The following is a 20,595-nucleotide window of genomic DNA, read 5'->3' on the forward strand; positions in this document are numbered from 1 at the left end:
AAATATTCAATTGTGTCTATACTGTGTATATTGCATGTACTATTTCATTGGTGAGATCGAAGACAATTTTTGTGCCTGACATGACAATAAAGTCTATTCTATTCTATTCTATTCCATTCTAATATAAATATTATTTCAAGGGCCTTGTGTCAGCTCCCTCTAAGGGCGGAAGTATACTTCTGCGGACACGGCTTTGAGCAATGTGGACACGGACGCCTCCATGAGTGCCTCTGAAGTATACTAGTTTTTCTGCTGTTGCTGCGAACTCATCATACTTCTCACTTAACCTCCCCCTCCAAATGTGTCTCCAATGTCCGTCTCTCTCCTCTCTCAGACCCAGATCAGTGTGACGGAGCCGCCACAGGAGAAGCCCAAGATCCGCAGGAACTCCATGTACCCGACCAAACGCGATCACATGATCTGCAAGTGCCTGTCGCTCAGCATCACGTACGCGGCCACCATCGGAGGCCTCATCACCATTACGGGGACGTCCACCAACCTCATCTTCGCCGAGCAGTTCAACAAGTATGTGTGTGTGTGTGTGTGTTTATTACTACAAAGGCTACAGGCTGTATTACGCGAGTAAAAAAACGGCATGTGTGTGCGTGTGTGTTTTGTGCATGCTTGTAAATGTCATAAAATCTAGAACCTGAAGCTTTCTGGTTTTAAGAACTTTTAAAGAAAACTTTTAAAGAACTTCCTTAATGGTCACTGCTACCTTTCTAAACCTCCTTCCAGCCATTTGAAAAAACCAAACTGGAAAATGACTACTCCTCGCCAACACTCCAGACTTTTATCATGCAGATAAAATCATCCTTTTCCCCCTACTTTGAGCTACTGACCCGTACGCTATGCCGTGAATGCGTCTAGATTTACCCTTGGCATTTGCCTTGAAAACAATTGCAGGTTTGATTTTGAAAGGCATGGTTGGTGGAATGTAATGTGTGTGTGTGTGTGTGTGTTTGGTGATGAATTGAACAGTTGAGGAGGAGTGTGCTATCTTTTAGAGCACCCCCCCCCCCACACACACACACACACACACAGCATCACAGCTGAATTCCAGCTCACCTTTCTCTTCACATGGACACAGAAAAGCCAAGTACTGTGTTGTGTGAGGTGGGGAGGGACGGCATTGAGTTTGTTAATACGCCCGTCACAATCCTCTAATGCTCTTGTGCAGTGGCATCTAACTAATTAAGCTCCAAAGGGGCCCCTTCTATACGGAGAGTTTTGCTGGGCAAAGGTGACAACCAACCTCAAACTCCTCATGTATGGAGCTGAGAGTGAGAGTGCACTTGGTGTGTGTGTGTGTGTGTGCGTGTGTGTGTGTGTGTGTGTGTGTGTGTGTGTGTGTGTGTGTGTGTGTGTGTGTGTGATAGAAAAAGAGATAGAAGTATGGATGGTTTGTCAGGGTCAGAGGTTTAGTGACTTCCTGAGAAAGAGAATGAGAGAGAAAGAGAGAGAGATGGTGTGTGTGAGAGAAGTGGAAGTGGGTTCTCGGGGTCGAAGGTCACGTACGCTAGGTACCGTGGATGAGATTTACTGTTTTGTGGGCTAAAACAGACACCTTTTCAACTCTATACTACTGACCCTTACTAACCCTAGCTACCCTTGCATGTCCACAGGGTATCCTACACACCAGCTGTTGGGATCCATAATGCAGTTACATGCATATTTTTCCCGTTTTTTTTGCACTTCTGGTTAGACACAAACTGGATTTCGTTGACTTTGTACTTGTACTCTGCACAATGACAATAAAGTTGAATCTAATATAATATAATATGTGGACAGTGTCATCATCCAAAAAAAAAGGCTTCTAGCAATTGCAAGCCCAATATTTGCATTACCAAATTAAGATATCAGAACTTGATATGCAGCTAATAGACTTGCTTTGCTAAAACCAAAAGCATCTCAATTGCCATTGATGAAAGCTAGGTAGCTAAACTGCTTGCTAATGGACATAAAGCATGGGTTGTGGGAATGGCAGATGTGTCTCAGTTGAGAAATTGCCATCCTCTTGTCTCAGCCAAAGTTGAATTTAAGCTCAACTTATCCGTCTTTCTCCTAAGACGTCATTATGAGAAACAGCTGAGATTGCAATAAGAGGTTAGGCTACTTGTTTCTTTTGAGACAAAGAAAATACATTTATCTTTGGAGTAGAATCATTATGAGTGCTTTTTTTCTCATCAGAATACTTTCTTTGAGCCCCTGCACCTCAGCCAAGCCTGCAATGCATGATGACAAACAAGCGAATAGAGAAGTAATCGTTTGTGTCTTTTGCATTTGTTTCCATGTCTAGACTTTCAAAATACAAAAAGTGCACAACATGCACACAAATACAACACATACACGATACGATACATCGATTATTTTCTTTCCGATACGTGCTTTCATCGTTAGATGTATTTTGCGTTTTTTTTTTTTTTAAATCCCTGACTGGGCTTAAAGAGTGCTGAGAGGGATATTACACCCTGGATACCTAATGGGCCTCCTAAAACTGTGCAAATTGACCTTTGGTCTCCAACATCATTATGGGATGGCCAGATTGTCCCTCTTAACCTTTCACCCTTGAGCCAACAGACCTGCAGGGAAGTGTAGTCTGTTCCAAACACAAGCGAAGGAAAGCAAACACAGTTGGAATTGGACTGAGGAAAAAAGAACAAAAAACCTTCAGGCATATGTGTGTGTGTGTGTGTGTGTGTGTGATGTTACATAAGTCACAGCGTAAGCTGCTCACAGCATGTTCCTCACATATCCCAGCATTGTAAGCTGTTTGAAGGCCGGTCTCTGCCTTAGCCCAATGCCAAACCCTTCAAGAAAAGCCGCACACTGCTGAGTCAACATGCGAGAATGGTCCTCGCAACAATCTGGGGTCACTTCGGCTGCGTATTGGTCTTTTTATCTCCCCATGTTGCACGCCAAGACTGACCTATGAACCACTATCAGTCCCATTGACTTAGAAGTCCGATCACAAATATGTGATTAGAACGTGATTAGGACTGAAAGCACCATTTGGTGATGTGATATTAAATCAAAAGAGCCGAATTTGACCATGTATATTTTTAAAAAACAGACATTTTCTATGTGTTAGGGCCTTTCATCCACACGTAAACAGTGTTGTAGCGTACTTCAATGGGTATTTTTAAAAATGCCTTTTAGAGTGAAGAATGTTTCTTGGTTCCGTGTGAAAGAAAGCCTTTAGAAATAATGACGTGAAAAGAGCAAGACTAACAATGGTAACCATGACAATGGGAGATACAGTGACAGTATCAGCTGCGTTCTAGAGATATTTTTCTAAACGAATGTCATGTGGAAAGAATTTGAAAAAAAATGACTGAAAATGATCTGTTTTAAGAGATATCTGAATGTGTATAGAGAGCTTGAAATAGCAGTCGATGTAAATTCCTGATCTTTACTACTGTATATGGAATGGCTGGCAAATAACAGTAACTTGTTTTGCAAAGACATTCCATAAAGTACTTATAAAGTCCAATAAGGTCTAGACTACAAAATCAATCATCATGTAAGAATGTGATTAAAAGCTGTGAGAAGTGTAAAAGAAATCACTCAAATTCTTTTGTCTGTTTTCCTCATTCTAGTCGTTACCCTGAAGCAAAAGTCATCAACTTTGGCACGTGGTTCATCTTCAGCTTGCCCATCGCCCTTATCATGCTGGTGTTAACCTGGCTCTGGCTTCACATCCTCTTCCTGGGCTGCAAGTAAGACCTCTTAACCTTTGACCTCTGACCTGCTGATATCAGCTTGTTTCACTGTCTATCATCATCTCGGCCTCATTGGAATTTGCTAACGGTGTTTACTACTGAGTAGATAGGTTTGATTTGTTTGTTTGATTTGTTTACTAACGACAAGTCCTGCAGTAATTGTTGGTTTTACTGATTGATTGGCTATGTCCCCCTGGAAATGGGCGACTAAGCTTTGTGTTGATTGGAACAGTTTTGTGAGTTAAACTTGTGAATGCAGTTTCCTGTTTTCAGCAAAAACCGCATGTACATGTCAGTTGTTTTCCATCACATTCCATGCCAATTACATTGAAATTACATGACGTGTGCATTCGGCTGTCCAGTTTCAGGGAGACTTGTTCGCTCAGCAAGGAGCGCAAGACTCGCAGGGAGATCATATCCGAGAGACGAATTCACGAGGAGTACCAGAAGCTCGGCCCGATCAGGTAAACTGTAAAATAAAGTAAAACTAGATGTACCGCATAGCGGTACAAAATATGACCGCCGCTCAGTCCTGTCCATCCTCTCCCTAAATAAATTGAGAGGAGATTTAACAGACACTTTTTAACCAGGGCATCAGGGACTCGCAGTGTCTGGTTTGAGATTCCAACCCAGACCTACTGTTCATCAGTCAGTAGCGCTGCTCCACCACGACCCCCATCGTTAACCCATCAAACACTTGACTTGTACCCAAGCCAAGGCCCCCGCTGTGTCCTCCACTGCGGGGCACTGCCATCAAAAGCATTATGCTGCTTAACTACACTCAGTGTGCAATTCAAAGGCAGAACAGGGTACCTCCAAGTCATGTAATGGATGTAAACCCAATGGCCCACCCCCCCCCCCACCCCCCAAGAGAGGAGAGCCATTTTACCCTAAGAAGACTGTGTAGTGTATTGTGGGGACTGTTGCTGTGAAAGGGACAGGTCTCACACACTGGTTTATTTCTGTATCATCACATCTGTAGTCTCCTAATATGTCAAACCGGCATGGCATTCTAGAATGCAGCGTGTAACTGTGTGTTCCAGATGCCAAAGAATTCTAATAAGCCCAAAGAGGCTGTAGCCTACTTTACACTGATTTTAGAACAGCTTGGTGTGTTCTTGGTGTGGACCAAAGATCCCCTTAGCAGTTCCTAAATCACTTTAAACAAAAGCCTGCTGAAAGGGTTTCATGAAACAGACTCACAGGGAGTGAGAGACAGACTTGAATTATTCATGAATAGTTATGACCGCCGCGCAGCGAAGCGGCGGTCATAAAGGTTTAGTCAGAATTTTTTTTTTTCTTTTTCGCATGTCCAAATTTCCGTCAAGGATTCCCGAGACACTGAAAGACCGAGGTACACGAAACTTGGTGGGCATGTAACCCCACATGGATTGCATGGAACCATCGTTTTTCGTTTTGATCTGTAGCCCCCCCGCTGGACTGAACCCCCCGAAAGGAGGGTAGGGCAGATACCGTTTTCTGTGAATATCTCGAGAACCGTACGGTTTAGGAGGACCTTTTTTTTTTGTATGTTGATCTCAAGGGGCCATGTCAACCCATTCCATAACCACCTAGTTAAACACAAAAAAGTAAAAATGAGGTGTTGTAATCGCAGGTATCTGTGACCTAACATAGTCAAAACTGCACGAAATTGGAAGTGTAGGATCATTATGACATCCTGTGAATGCACGCCAAGTTTTCGTGGAAATCCGTTCATGGGGGGCCACACAATAAATTAAGTTATGCTACTATACACCAACTGGCCTGTAGGTGGCCGGATACAGTTTTCTGTGAATATCTCGAGAACCGTAGGGCCTAGGAGGTCCACCTTTTTTTGTATGTTGGTCTTAAGGGGGCATGTCAACCCATCCCATTACCACTTATTTCATGTATAGCGCCACCTAGTTAGAAATTAAAAAGCAAAAAATTAGGTGTTTTCATCAAAATATCTCTGGCTGACATGGTCAAAACTGCACGAAGTTGAAAGTGTAGGATCATTATGACACCCTCCGAATGCATGCCAAGTTTTGTGAACTTTCGTTCATGGGGGGTCTTACAATAAAATAATTTATGTGTACATTTAGTGACCGTACACCAACAAGGATTCCCGGGACACTGAAAGACCGGGGTACACGAAACTTGGTGGGCATGTAACCCCACATGGATAGCATGGAACCGTCGTTTTTTGTTTTGATCTGTAGCCCCCCCCGCTGGACTGGACCCCCCGAAAGGAGGGTAGGGCAGACACAGTTTTCTGTGCATATCTTGAGAACCGTAGGGCCTAGGATGACCAATTTTTTCTGTATGTTTGCCTCCAGGGGTCATGTTAACCCATTCCATATGCACACATGTGCATAAACAGATACACACGCACACATACATTCACAGTAATCATACGTATGACACATACTCACACAGTAGACACATGTACGCATGCATGCACATGCACATGCACATGCACAAACACAGGCACATACGCAGGCACACACACAAGCACGCACACACACACACACACACACACACACACACACACACACACACACACACACACACACACACACACACACACACACACACATAAACATAAACATGTACACGCACACATGCACACAATTCAAGAATTTCTCAGAATTATGAACAGGCAAGATGGGGGTGGGGTTGTATAAAATGAATTTTACATGTGAAATCTATGAACTAATCATGTTTTTGTACTTGTTGTCTAGCAGATACCAGTGAGAATTGAGTGTGGATAATGCAATTTAGTGAGACAGTTAGAATCATATAGGCCTTTCAGCGTGATTTATTTTTGTGGAAAAAATGTGCTGGACTGGGCGGCGGTCATATTTTGTACCGCTCTGCGGTACATCTAGTTATCTATATAACTGCCTATTTATCCCTCTGAAGTAACACCTCTCTCTGTGTGTGTGTGTGTGTGTGTTTTCTTTCTCTGCAGCTACCCAGAGGTGATGACTGGAGTGTTTTTTGTGCTCATGACTCTGCTCTGGTTTACCCGGGAGCCGGGGTTCGTGCCTGGGTGGACCTCTCTGTTCGAGAAGTGCGTATAGACCTCTGTCACCAGTCCTATAATCTCCTGTTTCTCAGTCCTGTCAAATGTATAGCCCCAAGATATGTCATTAAAACAAGTTATATGCTTTTAATCAATCATTTGAATAATTTACAATATATCTATGAGAAGATAATCTCCTGCTATATGGAATTGATGTGATATCACTGAGACAAGTTGTGTTTTTCTTTAATGAAACAATAACAATAAACTACTACAGTGATGAAAAACTGTAAATTCCTTAACATGAATTTAATCTTGCAATTAGTCATGTTTCCATCAGAATATACAGTAAGTCATGTCAAATCTTTTTTGTGCAGGTATTTCTTTCCTGTCCCTGTTCCCTGTAGTCCCTGGCATGTATTAGCACACCTAATCCTCTGATGCATTCTCTGTGTGTGTGTGTGTGTGTGTGTGTGTGTGTGTGTGTGTGTGTGTGTGTGTGTGTGTGTGTGTGTGTGTGTGTTCTCACAGGAAAGGCTATCGGACTGATGCCACAGTCTCTGTGCTGCTCGGATTTCTCCTCTTCCTCATTCCTGCCAAAAAACCGTGGCCATTTAACAGCGAGGTCAAAGGTCGGTATTCCCGCCAGTCTTGTGTGCCGTGGATGATCTAGGTAGGGTTGTGTATAGTATATGCGTGATATGAATCAGCCTCAACTTCTCTGTCGCCAGGAGGCGATTTGTTTTTGAAGTGCTTGGTCTAGTGCAAGTTCACTCACAAATAAAATTCAGTCAATCCCAATTTCAAAAATGTCCAATCAAATTTTTCTAGTTTCTCTTTACCTTAAATGTCCTCGTTTTTGTTGATGATGGTGATTGTCAAGCAGCGTACGTGATTGTCAAGCAGTACTAGCAGCGGTTGCTGTAAATAAACAGTAGTATTAATTAGAGGAAACTTGCATTGCCCTTTGGCAATTCAATTGCTGGTACAGCAACATGCTACCAAGACTAAGATGATGGATTTATTATGCACAGGTAGCACATTAACTGAAAAGAATATACACTTCACTTTGGACAAAAGCATGTCTTTACTCTATAGCCTCGTTTCCATTGGGGGTAAATTTAGGAAGTGGGCAAATTACAGGCTACACCCTCTCACTTAGCCATTGTGTCTCCATTACAAAAAGGGACACTAGTGGGATTTACCAGACTCCGCAGGTGACGTGATCATTCTGCATCAGTTTAGATCGTCACACAATCATTTAGTGACAGTTTTGATCGCTGTTGTTGTAGCGCGAGGGTCAAGTTCTACTCAGGTCACATCCTGCCTTTAGTCATATCCAATCAGCATCAAGGACTTTTTCGTAGGTACTCTTTTGGCCCAAACGGGTGGATTTTGGGTAAATTCATTGGTGGAAACAGCTCTTGTGTGACTGGATAAATTGTCCCTCAGGGATAAATTAAATGTTTTGAATTTAATAGAATTGTCTGCTAAACATCATAAACATAAACAAAATATACGTAAACATAAACAAACATACACCTGCCTCTGCTTCTAATAAGGGGAACATTGACTGGAATGCCTCTGCTAAGCAAGTAAACAAATTAAAAGGCCTGTGCATGCTTTTTATGTGTATTTTCCAGAACCTTCTGATGACGAAGATGATGAGGATGAGGAGGAAGACCCACTGGCCCCTATGATCACGTGGAAGGACTTTCAGAGGCTCATGCCGTGGGAGATTGTCATTTTGGTCGGGGGAGGATACGCTTTGGCTGCAGGGTGCAAGGTAATCTACATCAGAAAGGAATGAGAAATACATCAGTCTATTTATGGATTTCATGTGACGTCATAATATAACACTGACATTTCTTCAAGTCATCAGTAAGGCTTACAGAACTATATTTTGATGTAACTGAAAAGAAAGAATAAGGACATGGCATCACGTGCACAGCTGGCTGTAAGCTAATGCATATGCACCTGGTGTATTATACTGACATACACATCAGAAGAAAATTAATCAGTTATCCTCAGACATGCTAAACTGCCAACTGTAGAGGTGTTAGGCTGCCCATGCTTATGCCTGTATGTCCTGTCTCTACCCCGCCAGGTGTCAGGGCTGTCCATGTGGATTGGCCGGCAGCTGGAACCGATGAGTGGACTTCCCCCGTGGGCTGTCACGCTTTTGGCCTGTCTGCTTGTGTCCGTGGTCACCGAGTTCGCTAGCAACCCGGCGACCCTCACCGTCTTCCTCCCTATCCTCTCTGCCCTGGTAAGTGTTTGGGAAACATGACATTCACATAGGCTGTGCACACTATGGAGCTTTTGTAGTCCGTCCCACACCCCCACACTCCCACCACCAGGAAATGCAAGAGAAGGTTTTGCAGCTCCAGTGAAAAGATGTAATGTCCACAACACTGCTTTAAACTCCCCTATTTAATGTAAGGGGATAGGCAACGTTTCGACCCTGCTGGGTCTTCTTTGGGCAAATGGTTGACACATTTGGTGAAGGGATATATGTAGGCCTTACAATCAACTGACCCACCTTGTGACGTTGACTGGTATGATGACATGGTCTAATAGCCCCACTAATGACTCGCTTAAGAGAACACTTTCATACAGGTTTTTCACAACCTTATACAGCAATAAGGAGAAGCTTTTACAGCTCAACATCACCAAACCATGAGTGTGACGAAACTTTCTGTTACTTGTCCACACACACCAGCACCGAATTTATTTACTGACAAGCATTTCATAAACAATGTATTTTATTGAGTGCCGCTGACAAAAAGGAAACTGAATCATAATCGGCACGGTGGCGGCAGCAGAATTTCGGTGACTTTGACACTGGTGTAGCTGGTTGTATTGAAAACAATGGAATCTAATGTAATCGAACATAAAAAGAGTGAGCCGTACTCATGTCGGGGCCTATGTGTGCGGAGGCCTTAACTCCTCTCTCCTTTGTGTCCCTCTTAACCCCACCACCCTACCCCTCTCTCAGTCCGAGACCCTGCAGATCAACCCCCTGCACACACTGATTCCAACCACCATGTGTGTGTCCTTCGGAGTCATGCTGCCCGTGGGGAACCCGCCCAACGCCATTGTGTTTAGTTACGGGCACGTGCAGATCCGTGACATGGTGAGCAAGAACTTTTTTTTTTTTATTATTTGTATCACAGTACTTAAAGTATTTCTTACTGGTAGTTTAGTTATGTTAGTGTTTTAGCATTTCATTTCATTTTGTCACTATACAACTATATTGAATAATGAGCTACATAACTGAATAAACACATAGTGAGTGTACATTTAATGTAGTAGCTGAAGAGCTTTGGAAAGGCCATGGTGTGGTTGTATCTCAGGGTAACACCTACCTGATTAGTAAATAACAATATATCTTTGGTAACCAGATATGGTGAGTTTACAAAGAACCAATTGTAAAGGTAGCACATAGGTTTCATAAAATGTTTGTTCCATTTATGTATGGTGGCTACTCGCATTCAGTAACTGCGTTGACACTATTTGGGATTGCTTTTTAACTGCTGTTTCTCACCCTCTGTGCAGGTGAAAGCAGGTTTTGGGGTGAACTTGATCGGCATCCTGGTTGTCATGTTAGCCATCATGACCTGGGGTGTCCCCCTCTTTCAGCTCAACGAGTTCCCCATCTGGGCTGTCATGAGAAACACCACTGGCAGCTTTTAGCCACCAGAGGGCGCTCCCCAAGAGAGAGGGGAGGGGATGACTGGACCGTTAGACTCCACAGTAAACAGGCACAGATCGGGGACACATGACAGTAGAGTGGGAGATGTGTGTATTCTCTCTCTCTCTTCAACTATGGAATTGACTGTGTAGTGGACAAAACAAATATTCTTCTTGTTTAATGACTGCCTGTCTGTCAAGAGGAGAGCAAGCGATGTTTCATTTGTAACAAAAAGGTGTGTGGGAGGGGCTTAGGACTCACCTCAGTTTTGTCACTTCCTGTGCTTCAGCTGCAAAGGTCTTTTCCTTACTGCATGAAGTGACATATTCGTTTGTTCCTTCACACGACACATTTAACTACTGCTTTGCATGTGACAGCCTATAGTCTTAATCGCACATTGTAATGCGTAAGACATGTTACACTCTAAAAAAAAAGGTCCTTAAATGCTTCTATTCATCACTGTATGGAAGAAGAACGATTTTGTGTTAAATCTTTACATCAAGTGAAAGGTTCTTCACGCTGGAAATGGTTCTTCAGAAAGACTACGTTCATACCTTTTCTTAAATGGTTCTTCAAAGAACTATTGTCTTGAAAGATCTTTGAAGTACTACAATAGGTCATTCTATGGCATTGCTCTGAAGAACCATTTATTTTTTTACAGTGACTTGGGCTTGATCCTGGGAACTCGGTCTTGTGTTTGTGTAGGTCAACATTTCTTGATACTGCTTAGCAAAATGAGTCCCAGATATGTGGGCCCTAGATTGATATACATTATCTGTACTCTAAAACATGTTTTTTTTATTTACCAGTTATACATAACATTATTTTTAAATTGTTGTTTCTGTGGATAGATACTAGACAACTTTTACTGTATCACTGCAGCTCGAGAGGGTTGTTGTTTTTATGTGTGTGGCTTCATGCGAAAGTGAAGGTCATTCAGTTTGAATGGTAGTTGGCCAATTTGTCTCCAATCAGCCTCTCAATCAAAGGAACAAGCGGTCACCAAGGTAACAATCATGGGAAGAAAGCAACCTTGCTGTTGTGTTTAACATGTATACAGTGTGGTTAAAATATGCAAACTTTGTATCCATGTAAATTTCTTGTAATTTTTGTGGGGGAGGTTTTGTACATTATTAATATGTACCAGGTGAGTGGCAAACTAATCTTTCATAGGTATGGTAATTTATTTAGAAATGCACAGTTTTTCATAACCTAAAAAGTGAGGATTAGAAATCTTGTAAATACATAAGAGATATATTAAAATATGTCATTGTAATGAACATGTGCCTGCTCATATTGGTGAATCACACACAAAATGAACTGTTCTTCTGTGACGTCTACTCCTGACAAACAAACAAACACACACACACACACACACACACACACACACGATGCTTTTCACTTCACACCACTTTCAGATCAAATGAAATAAAATACCCTGGGTCAAGATGGTTTCCCCTGTTTTTAATTGAAAACTACTTAGCCTCACCACCACCACACAACATTGTATTCACCTGGGGGGTATTCGAAGTACGTGGTTTAGTGACAAACCTGGTTAAGTTAACTCGGAGTAAGTGGGAAACCTCCTACAACAAGAGCCCTATGGCATTGTTTTGTGAGGAGAATGAAGCCATACAGCTCTTCTATTAGGAGGTTTACCCCTTACTCTGAGTTAACTTACCCAGGTTTGTCACTAAATCACGTACTTGGAATACCCCCCTGGTGTGGACTGCAGAGGTGTTTTCTTCCTTGATAAATAAACGCGCCATGTTCAAACACACATATCCAGTCAATGTGCAGGTCTCTTCATTAAAACTGAGCGAATAACATTAGCTGACATCAAACCGAATATATTAACTCAAGCACCCAGTTGAAATGAATCATTCTGTAGTCTCAGGTCACAATCAGTGAGATACCATTACGGCTCTGTTCATTGAGCAGCAGTTACTCATACCCTTCTGGCATTGGGAGTGCAGTCCATGAAGCTGTGGTCCCAATGCAGTCCTCCATTTTGTGTCAAAGCAGTTCAAATTCCAAAAGCTATGGATTGGGTGCCCCATCTGCAGGCTCATCAAACCCTCCCTTCTGAAGCTTATCCTTGTACTTCAGGAAGTCCCGCCTTTTAGCGAAGTATCTCACCTGCCGTTGACATGTAGAACAGAAAAGAATAATTATAATTCTGAAAAGGAAATAATAAAAAAAAAGAGCTGTATTTTCTACAGTATACACTCTTGCATGGAAATGTGTTGTGTATAGTGCATACACTGATGTAATATATATTAGTGTAAGGCAAAGACAAGACAAAATTAATTTAATTATTCAGTTTTATTCAGTCTTTAGATCATAGGCATGGATTAAATGTGTTTGACAAAATAAATTAATCATTGACATGTTTATCTTGTTGTCATACAGTCAACCATTGTATCTGAGATTTTAATGAGGATACACTACACTACAATTATGATACATTTGTGTGCTAAATCACCTAGTGAAAATGTGATGATGTGTTACTTTTTGTTTTGTTCCAACACTAGTTTGCACTTAGACATCCTACTTCAAAAACTAAATTTTGAAAAAGGCAGTGCTGAAGGAGTTGAAATGCACAAGGTGCTAACTTAACACACAGAGGTCAAGGTATGGTCTCAGTGAAATGAAGAGCAATCCTTCCAACTCCAATCACTAAGCTATGTGTTAAAAAATAGTTTCTCCTTTACTATAGTTAAAAATAACTATATAAATACTAAAATATATCTATAACAGTTTATATTATACAGATGTTCTGTAATACCTACCCTCAATATGTTCCAAGTACTCTCTCTCCCACTCACTTCCTGTCGTTCTCCACTGTCCTATCTGATTAAAGGCATAACAAGCCTTAAAAAAAGTCTTACAGTAATTATATGGTAGGCCTATGTCCCAAAATACTATACGATTCTTATAATATTTACATTTATATCATATTGTACAAAAGTAGGCCTACTATACACGGGTTTCCCGTTTACCAACAAAACTAGATGCGCGCGCAGCCGCGAGGCAGAAGACGCTTGGTGGCCGTCCACAACGTTATAAACTTAACCTAAATAGTCGGCTGATGTAAGCTACAATCGGATTTGTTTGTATACCCCTGTTGTCTCAATGATAATAACATCTCATTTCAGACTATATTTCAAAGTTTGACGTTCATTTGGATTATTAATATAACATCGTATTTTGTCATTTTTGGCGAAGACATGCATTCCGTTAGGGATATTGAACATATTTAACATTCTCTAGCCATCGTGATTTCGAATTGGTGCAGTTTTCAGCACAAAAACTCATTTTATTCTTTTGCTCTTTTGCATTGCTCTATGCCAGGGGTGTCAAACTAATTTTGGTTCAGGGGCCACATACAGCCCATCTGATCTCAAGTGGGCCGGACCAGTGAAATAATTGCAAAACATCCTTTGACAACTCCAAATCTCCAGCTTAGTTTTTTTCAGTAGGCTATGCTTTACCCTTCAGCCTACATTTGTAGCCTACATAATGACAAGGGATATATTAGATTATTACACATTTATTCAGAGGCCAATGAAATTGAAATAAAATGCATTTCACTCTCATAAACAACTGGTTTATTTTTATAGTTGAGTGGATAGGCCTACATTTTTACATCTGACCACCTGAACCAACTCACCACACTAAACTCAAGTGGGAGCTATGAAGAAAGTTAACATCCTGCCTTAAAAATGTAAATGTGCAAATGTATGAAAAATAAAATGAATTTAACAAACATAAGTTAGCAGTGCATGAGCAATACGATCAACTGATACGATTAGGTTACATCAGATCGATCAAATAATTTTGTAGGCTAGGTGGCGGTGCTGTGTAATAGGCTATCCACCATAAAGGCCAGATCCTGCACCCATTCCGGGCATTTAAATTGCTACTGGTCTGCCTTTTTTCTCCAAGAACTGTCCAATTTCCTCTCGTAGTTCAAAGAAACGCTTGAGTACGGCACCTCGGCTTAACCACCGTACTACAGCTAAGAAAACAGTCAAACTGACGGTGAGTCAGACCTCGCGACCTGATTAAATTTACAGTTTGCACAACCACACTTTAACATGATCCAAGTTTAGTGTTTTACAACACAACACTTCCTGGTGCAAAATACAATAAAATGCCCAAACATCTTGTCCTCCGTTTGCAGACTGCACTTCTGAATTTTGTCGCAACGCCTGCTTTTCTCCCGACAATGTAGCCAAACTGACAGCACAGGACCAGTCAACTCCGAACTTTTTTTTTAGTTTTTTGGCTGCGCCTAGCGGCTGAATTGAGCATTTCGGTTATTTCTTTGAAAATTCATAATTCCTCACAGGAATGGGCTAGAGATTTATTTATTTTTTTGACATCGTCAGAAATTTATTCTCTACAAGTCTGGGCCGGATTAAACCATCTAGCGGGCCGCATCCGGCCTGCGGGCCGTATGTTTGACACCCCTGCTCTATGCTGTTCTGTGGTGCTTTCTGCCTCTTGGTTGCGCACGCATGTTTTCGTGACGTTCCATAGAAATCCATGTATATGATTCCTATTCCTAACGCCTACTTCTTTTTCGTAAGGGCTAGCATGCATGTCGACCTCTAGTGGTCCAAAAGACAACAAGGAAGTGTTGTTACCTTAGATAACCTTCATTACATGATCACAGTCTTAAACATGATTAATGGTGACATGATGGTAAGACAGCCACTACATTAAACTGTCACTACACCACCACACACTGGATCATTCACTGAGGCTAAACAAAATGTTTTTTTTATTTAATTTTACCCACGACCAGTCATATTAAACCTGTCAGCTAACCTCAGCACCCCAGACCACAGAATGGTAACAAGGTAACGTTCTTCGAGTAAGTCACGTACCCACTGCGCTGGACACTGTTTCTCAAACTCCTCCTGGAACTTTTTACACGCCTCTGTGTTGTCCTTAGTGATGTCCAGACACTTCCAGAGCTCATCTCGTGCCGCCCAACAAACTCGTCTCTCTTCTTTCGTTGGAGCCGAGGACATTTCTGCAGTTCTTACAGATGCTTGTCAGCTGCAAGATGTAGAGAAGCAAGTTCTCAATATGCGCAACGCTAGCCAAAAACGAGCACTGGTAGGTGGTGGTTGCCACAGCTTTACCTGTCCCTACAGTGAGTGGACTGTCATCTATCTATTTCACTGACCTTTAATGGTTAGCCGACTTTAGCATTAAGATGTGCATTCTATCCTTACCCAAAATGAACTGTTAAGACAGAAGAAAGAAGACAAACCTTAGCAACGTACCAGTGAAATTGTATGAATTTGTGCAATGCGTTTTTTTTTTATGGCGAACCATCTATAATAACGATGTAACTTTAGGACACCGACAGTTAGCAAGCATTGGTAACATGCTGCTTGTTGTCAAACCTTTACTTCCGGGTATTCTGAGTCATTGTTGTGTATCAAAATAAAAGTGTAAATACTGCCATAGACAGACCAGCATTTTAAATACGAATCCTTCGTGCAATCTTCAATCCCGATATGGGACCAGAGTCTTTGATCAGTTATTATCTTGTTTATATTACATTATCTTATGTATCGGTTTTTTTCTTATATTGGAGGTTAATGTATTTTGTTTCACTGTGTAGTAGTGTGTCACATACATCACCACTAGATGGAGCTAAATTACAGACTATGAAGAGTTATCGACTTACACATGACAGAGTTGGTAGGCCTAGCCAACTGGACTACATGTTATCCATTACAAGGTTATCGTTTTCATTTGAAAGTAATCATATTTTAATATATACATCAAAGTGACATGCATGTTAATATCAAAAGAGCATGTCAAAGCGAAAATGCATGTTAATAACAGGCTGTAATCAAACTACCTTTTAACACCATTTGCCATACATCAGCTGGCTGAGGAAGAGTTGAGAAAGACACTGATGACACACCAATCAAAAAACATCTATGCACATATAAGATTTGACTCTCTCTCTCTCTCTCGCTCTCTCTCTCTCTCTCTCTCACACACACACACACACACACACACTCAGGGACACACATAGGGTGGGAAGTGGGGAGGTAAGGGGGTGAGTGAGAGAGAAATGAAGAGAAGTGAAAGGAGGGAGAAAAGGGGGCCCATGTTTCCTATCTGACCCCAATATGAACCTCTATCCACACCTCTCAGCCGAATTTGACTTGAAACCTGAAACAGGGATCTTTGCTCCAAATCAAACTCTGTGTTGTCCAGGGCCGGTCAAACTTGACATGAAACAGAATCACACACAAAAAAAAAAAAAAACTGGTGTGGTGCCACTTGATCTTTGGCCCAAACTGCTGTGGAGGTCAACTTCTAACCAAGGGCAAACGCAAACAGACACATCTCCGCCGAGTTGGTCTCCGTGCCAACCTCCCGATCAGCTGGGTCCCAGCAAGCCATACTCGCATGCACACTCGCGTCCGTGCCCAAACCATGTTCCGAATGAAAGAGAGTTTTCCTGAAAAAAAAAGAAGAACAAGAAAAAATACAAAAAAACCCAAGAGAAACATCAAAGCTGATTTGAGTAATACTGGAAGCAAGGCAACTTGTGAGCACATCACTTTTGCATGACTGAAGCAGCTGCATATTGATTTATAAGGGGATTGTAATTGTTTCAGGCTGTCCTGGATGGCTACCCCCTCACTGAGGTCTGGCTGTCCTGCCCTCAGTGCTGCCTGCGTTGGGGTTAACGTGGGCAAAGTGGGGGAAGCCATGTTCCCCACACCCCTCCTGGTGCCAAGTGGTTTAGAGGGGGGGGGGGGGTGCATCCCAATTAACCATGCTCTTCATCATAGCAACACTTGTGCAGTCGTGCTCTCTCTCTCTCTCTCTCTGTCTTTTTCTCATGTAATGCGGACACACACAGACGATTCAACTGATTTGGTGAGTTTTTACATGTAGGCCAGCGCTGGGTTGTTTCCGAAGAAGTACTGATACTGTGCATTTCTTTAACCTGTTACTTCTCTTAACTGGCTCACACACACACACACACACACACACACTCTTGCTTTCTTCTCTCTATCTGCAGTCTTTTTGTCTCTTTTTTTTGTATACACACACACACACACACACACACAAACACACACACACATATACAGAGAGAGAGCAAGAGAGGGAGCAGCTGATTATATTTTAAACATCTGTCTTCACTTTTGACACAGCCATAGAGATTCCCATGTAAAAACCACAGGCTATTTTACGTAACATGCCTACAAAACCTCACCAAGAAGCAGCGCTAACTTCCACGCACTTTTAAAAAATGAACTTGTTCTTTCCTTCGCAACACACCACCACTGTCTATAAAAACAGAGCAAATGTGCTTGATGTTACTGATGCTGGAAAAATCTGACTTTGACATGTTGGCTGAGCTCTCTCTCTCTCTCTCTCTCTCTCTCCCTCCTCTCTCTCCATCTCTCTCTCTCTCTCTCTCTCTCCCTCCCTCCTTCTTTCTCTCTCTCTCTATCTCTCTTTCCCTCTCTCTCTCCCTTTCTCTCTCTCTCTCTCCCTCCTCATCTCTATGAGTGCCAGGATGTTTTTCGATTTTACTGGATTTCCCCTCGATCGGCAGTCATGCCTACACCCGTGCCCATGGCCTCGCGTGCCACTGGTGCCATCTCAATCTCGCGTCATGTTTTGTACACACAGCAGCTTGCGTCTACTTGCATGCCATTTCAGATGGGGTTTCCCCAGAAATATTGCAATTGGGCAAGGGGAGGGGAGGTGTGTGTGTCTGTGTGTGTGTGCGTGTGTATGTGTGTGTGTGTGTTGTGGGAGGGGGGGGGGGGGGGGGGGTTTGCCCCAATAAAAAAGCCAAGTTATCTCAAACTTACCTCAGCACAATAGAATCATTCTTACTGCATGCAACCAACCAACCATCATCACTTTGATCTTGCTGCTCTTTGAATGACGACTAGAGGTTTAACCCTCTAAAATATTAGCCCAAGATACTTGATTTAAAGACGTGTTTAAGATATATCCTAGGAATGTATCTCCTTGATACACTGAAAATGTCTCATTTATGACACTTATTCTGTTGTGCGGACTTTGGAACGGTTGCTGTAGAGTAGGCTATGTACGGTGGCTCTGGGTTGAACTCCAATCACTCTCCATTGCGAGAACCCAGAAGGGCTCATCAACCACGGCCAGACATTGAAACCATCATCATCAAGTATTTAATTAGGTTTTTGATCATCATCAGGCGGCCTGGAGTTTCCTTTACGTTTCGCCCCAAACTCGGTGACCCCCCCCCCCCCCCCCCAGCTCATTGCCAGGGCAACTGCGAGTACCAAAATAAGCACCTCTTCTCCTCGCCACTCCATGACGCACCTTTATTTCTTCCATATGACCAGACACGAGTGCAAAATCACACACACACACACACACACACACACACACATATGCTCACAGTCACGTTGACACACATGTATACACACCCACACACACATGCTCACAGTCACGTTGACATGTATACATGCCCAAATAGACATGGACACACACACACACACACCCACACACACATGCTCACAGTCACGTTGACACACATGTATACGTGCCCAAATAGACATGAACACACACACAAATGCACAAGACTGTTGTACTATACAGTCCCTTAGTCAGTACAGTACTTGTAACCACATACTGACAGCCACATTGTTTTCACAAAGACAGATACCTTGGCAGCAGACACACACATACACACACACACACACACAAATGGTAATTTGAAACAAAATCACTTGCTCAATCCTTGCCACTTTGCAATCTTCTTGTCTCCCTCTGTCTTTCTCTTTCCCCTCCCGATATCTCTCTCTTCTCTCTAATTCCTCTTTTTTATCTCCATCTCTCTATCCCTCTCTCTAACTCTCTCCATCTCCTCCACTCTCTCTCTCTTCTCTCTCTCTCTTCTCTCTCTCTCTATCCCTCTCTCTCACTCTCTCCATCTCCTCCATTCTCTCTCTCTTCTCTCTCTCTCTCTTTCTGTCTCTCCATCTCCTCCATTCTCTCTCTCTCTCTCTCTCTCTCTCTCCTCTTTATGCCAGTCCCATAGATTAGTGGTCAGGCTGACCTCAGAGTGGACAGCATGACACAGCACCTCGCGTTCCTGGAGCTGAAATGGACCTGCAAGGAAGTTGGGTTTAATTCCAAGGGTGCTCACATGCACACACACACACACACACACACACACACACACACACACACACACACACACACACACACACACACACACACACACACACACAAGCACACACGCACAAGCACACACGCATGCACACAAACATATTCACATGTACAGAAACACACACACACACACACACACACACACACACATGAACACACAGCTACACTACAGACATTTGAACATGCAACCAACTTAGACGACCCGCAGTGACGCTGAAGACAGCATGCAGGCCCACCGTTGTCACCCAGTTAACATGCAACCTAGTAATACAAACCTGAAAATGAATCTGACTCAAGTCTGATGGACCCCTTTAAATAATGGCTCAGCATGTCCACCGTGCTCTGGGCAGGGCCCAGTGTTGGAGTTGGAGAGGAGGGGAAGAGGAGTTTGGCAGGGTCGCTGGTTAGCTTGTGTATCCATTCCACATGGTCGCATTTCATTTTGCTTCACTCCTCACTTCGCGGATGACCAAGTTCTATGTCCCCCTTTTCACTTTTAAAAAAAAAGAATACAAACAAGGTCCATTCTGCCAAAGACGTGTGCATGTTTTCCCTTTGATACTCCTGACTTATGATCATTTGAGAGAACTATACTGCCTATTTCTATGGGACAGGTAAAAAAAAGAAAAAACTTCCGCTACTTCTGCACCTCCAATTATGTTCTTGTACTCGAGATTTCCATATTCATAGACATGTTCTTTTAGTCTAAGACTGTAGGCTTAATCCATGTACAGGAATCCATACTTAGAAACCCCATACCTAGAAACTCACATCGCAGACCCCATACCTAGAAATTCACATCGCAGACCCCATACCTAGAAACTCACATGACAGACCCCATACCTAGAAACTCACATGACAGACCCCTTACCTAGAAAGCCCATACCCCATGTCTAGAAACGTACATTGCAGACCCCATCTAGAAGCTCACATCACATGGGGGTTTATTTTAG

The 20,595-nt window shown here is 42.5% G+C and overlaps 2 protein-coding genes across 4 annotated transcripts in view; one reads left to right on the forward strand and one right to left on the reverse strand.

Moving 5' to 3' along the window:
• The window catches only part of slc13a4 (solute carrier family 13 member 4), a 22,080-nt gene extending 11,655 nt beyond the window's left edge, over positions 1-10,425 (forward strand). The window contains exons 8-16 of the mRNA XM_076297206.1: positions 341-525; positions 3,600-3,719; positions 4,085-4,186; positions 6,676-6,777; positions 7,261-7,349; positions 8,373-8,515; positions 8,837-8,998; positions 9,728-9,865; positions 10,288-10,425. Coding sequence (XP_076153321.1) covers positions 341-525; positions 3,600-3,719; positions 4,085-4,186; positions 6,676-6,777; positions 7,261-7,349; positions 8,373-8,515; positions 8,837-8,998; positions 9,728-9,865; positions 10,288-10,425 — 1,179 coding nt within the window. The remainder of the gene's footprint in view (positions 1-340; positions 526-3,599; positions 3,720-4,084; positions 4,187-6,675; positions 6,778-7,260; positions 7,350-8,372; positions 8,516-8,836; positions 8,999-9,727; positions 9,866-10,287) is intronic.
• A 1,447-nt stretch (positions 10,426-11,872) lies between these two features.
• Positions 11,873-15,844, reverse strand: coa6 (cytochrome c oxidase assembly factor 6). 3 transcript variants are annotated; one of them, XM_076297405.1, is made up of 3 exons: positions 15,724-15,844; positions 15,319-15,493; positions 11,873-12,562 (listed from the first exon to the last, which is right to left on the reverse strand). In XM_076297405.1, exons 2-3 carry the CDS (start codon positions 15,463-15,465, stop codon positions 12,464-12,466), a joined length of 246 nt encoding a protein of 81 aa, XP_076153520.1. In that variant the 5' UTR covers positions 15,466-15,493; positions 15,724-15,844; the 3' UTR covers positions 11,873-12,463. The 3 variants fall into 3 exon arrangements, with proteins under 3 accessions (XP_076153520.1, XP_076153519.1, XP_076153521.1); XM_076297404.1 differs by having other exon boundaries at positions 15,711-15,844; XM_076297406.1 differs by lacking the exon at positions 15,724-15,844 and having other exon boundaries at positions 15,319-15,704.
• Between the last annotated feature and the right edge of the window lie 4,751 nt (positions 15,845-20,595).

This window comes from Alosa pseudoharengus, unplaced genomic scaffold (genome assembly GCF_046254945.1).
Source record: "Alosa pseudoharengus isolate Yale_2024_CS ecotype anadromous, Long Island Sound unplaced genomic scaffold, YU_APseudo_1.1 YU_APseudo_1.1_scf_20, whole genome shotgun sequence".
NCBI lineage: Eukaryota > Metazoa > Chordata > Actinopteri > Clupeiformes > Clupeidae > Alosa > Alosa pseudoharengus.

Bases quoted from the DNA above. Each gene is read 5' to 3' on its own strand.
- coa6 (XM_076297405.1), bottom strand. From the start codon at position 15,465: ATGTCCTCGGCTCCAACGAAAGAAGAGAGACGAGTTTGTTGGGCGGCA. The intron at 12,563-15,318 runs GTACGTGACTTA...TGTCAACGGCAG, and splicing joins AACAGTGTCCAGCGCAGTGG to GTGAGATACTTCGCTAAAAG.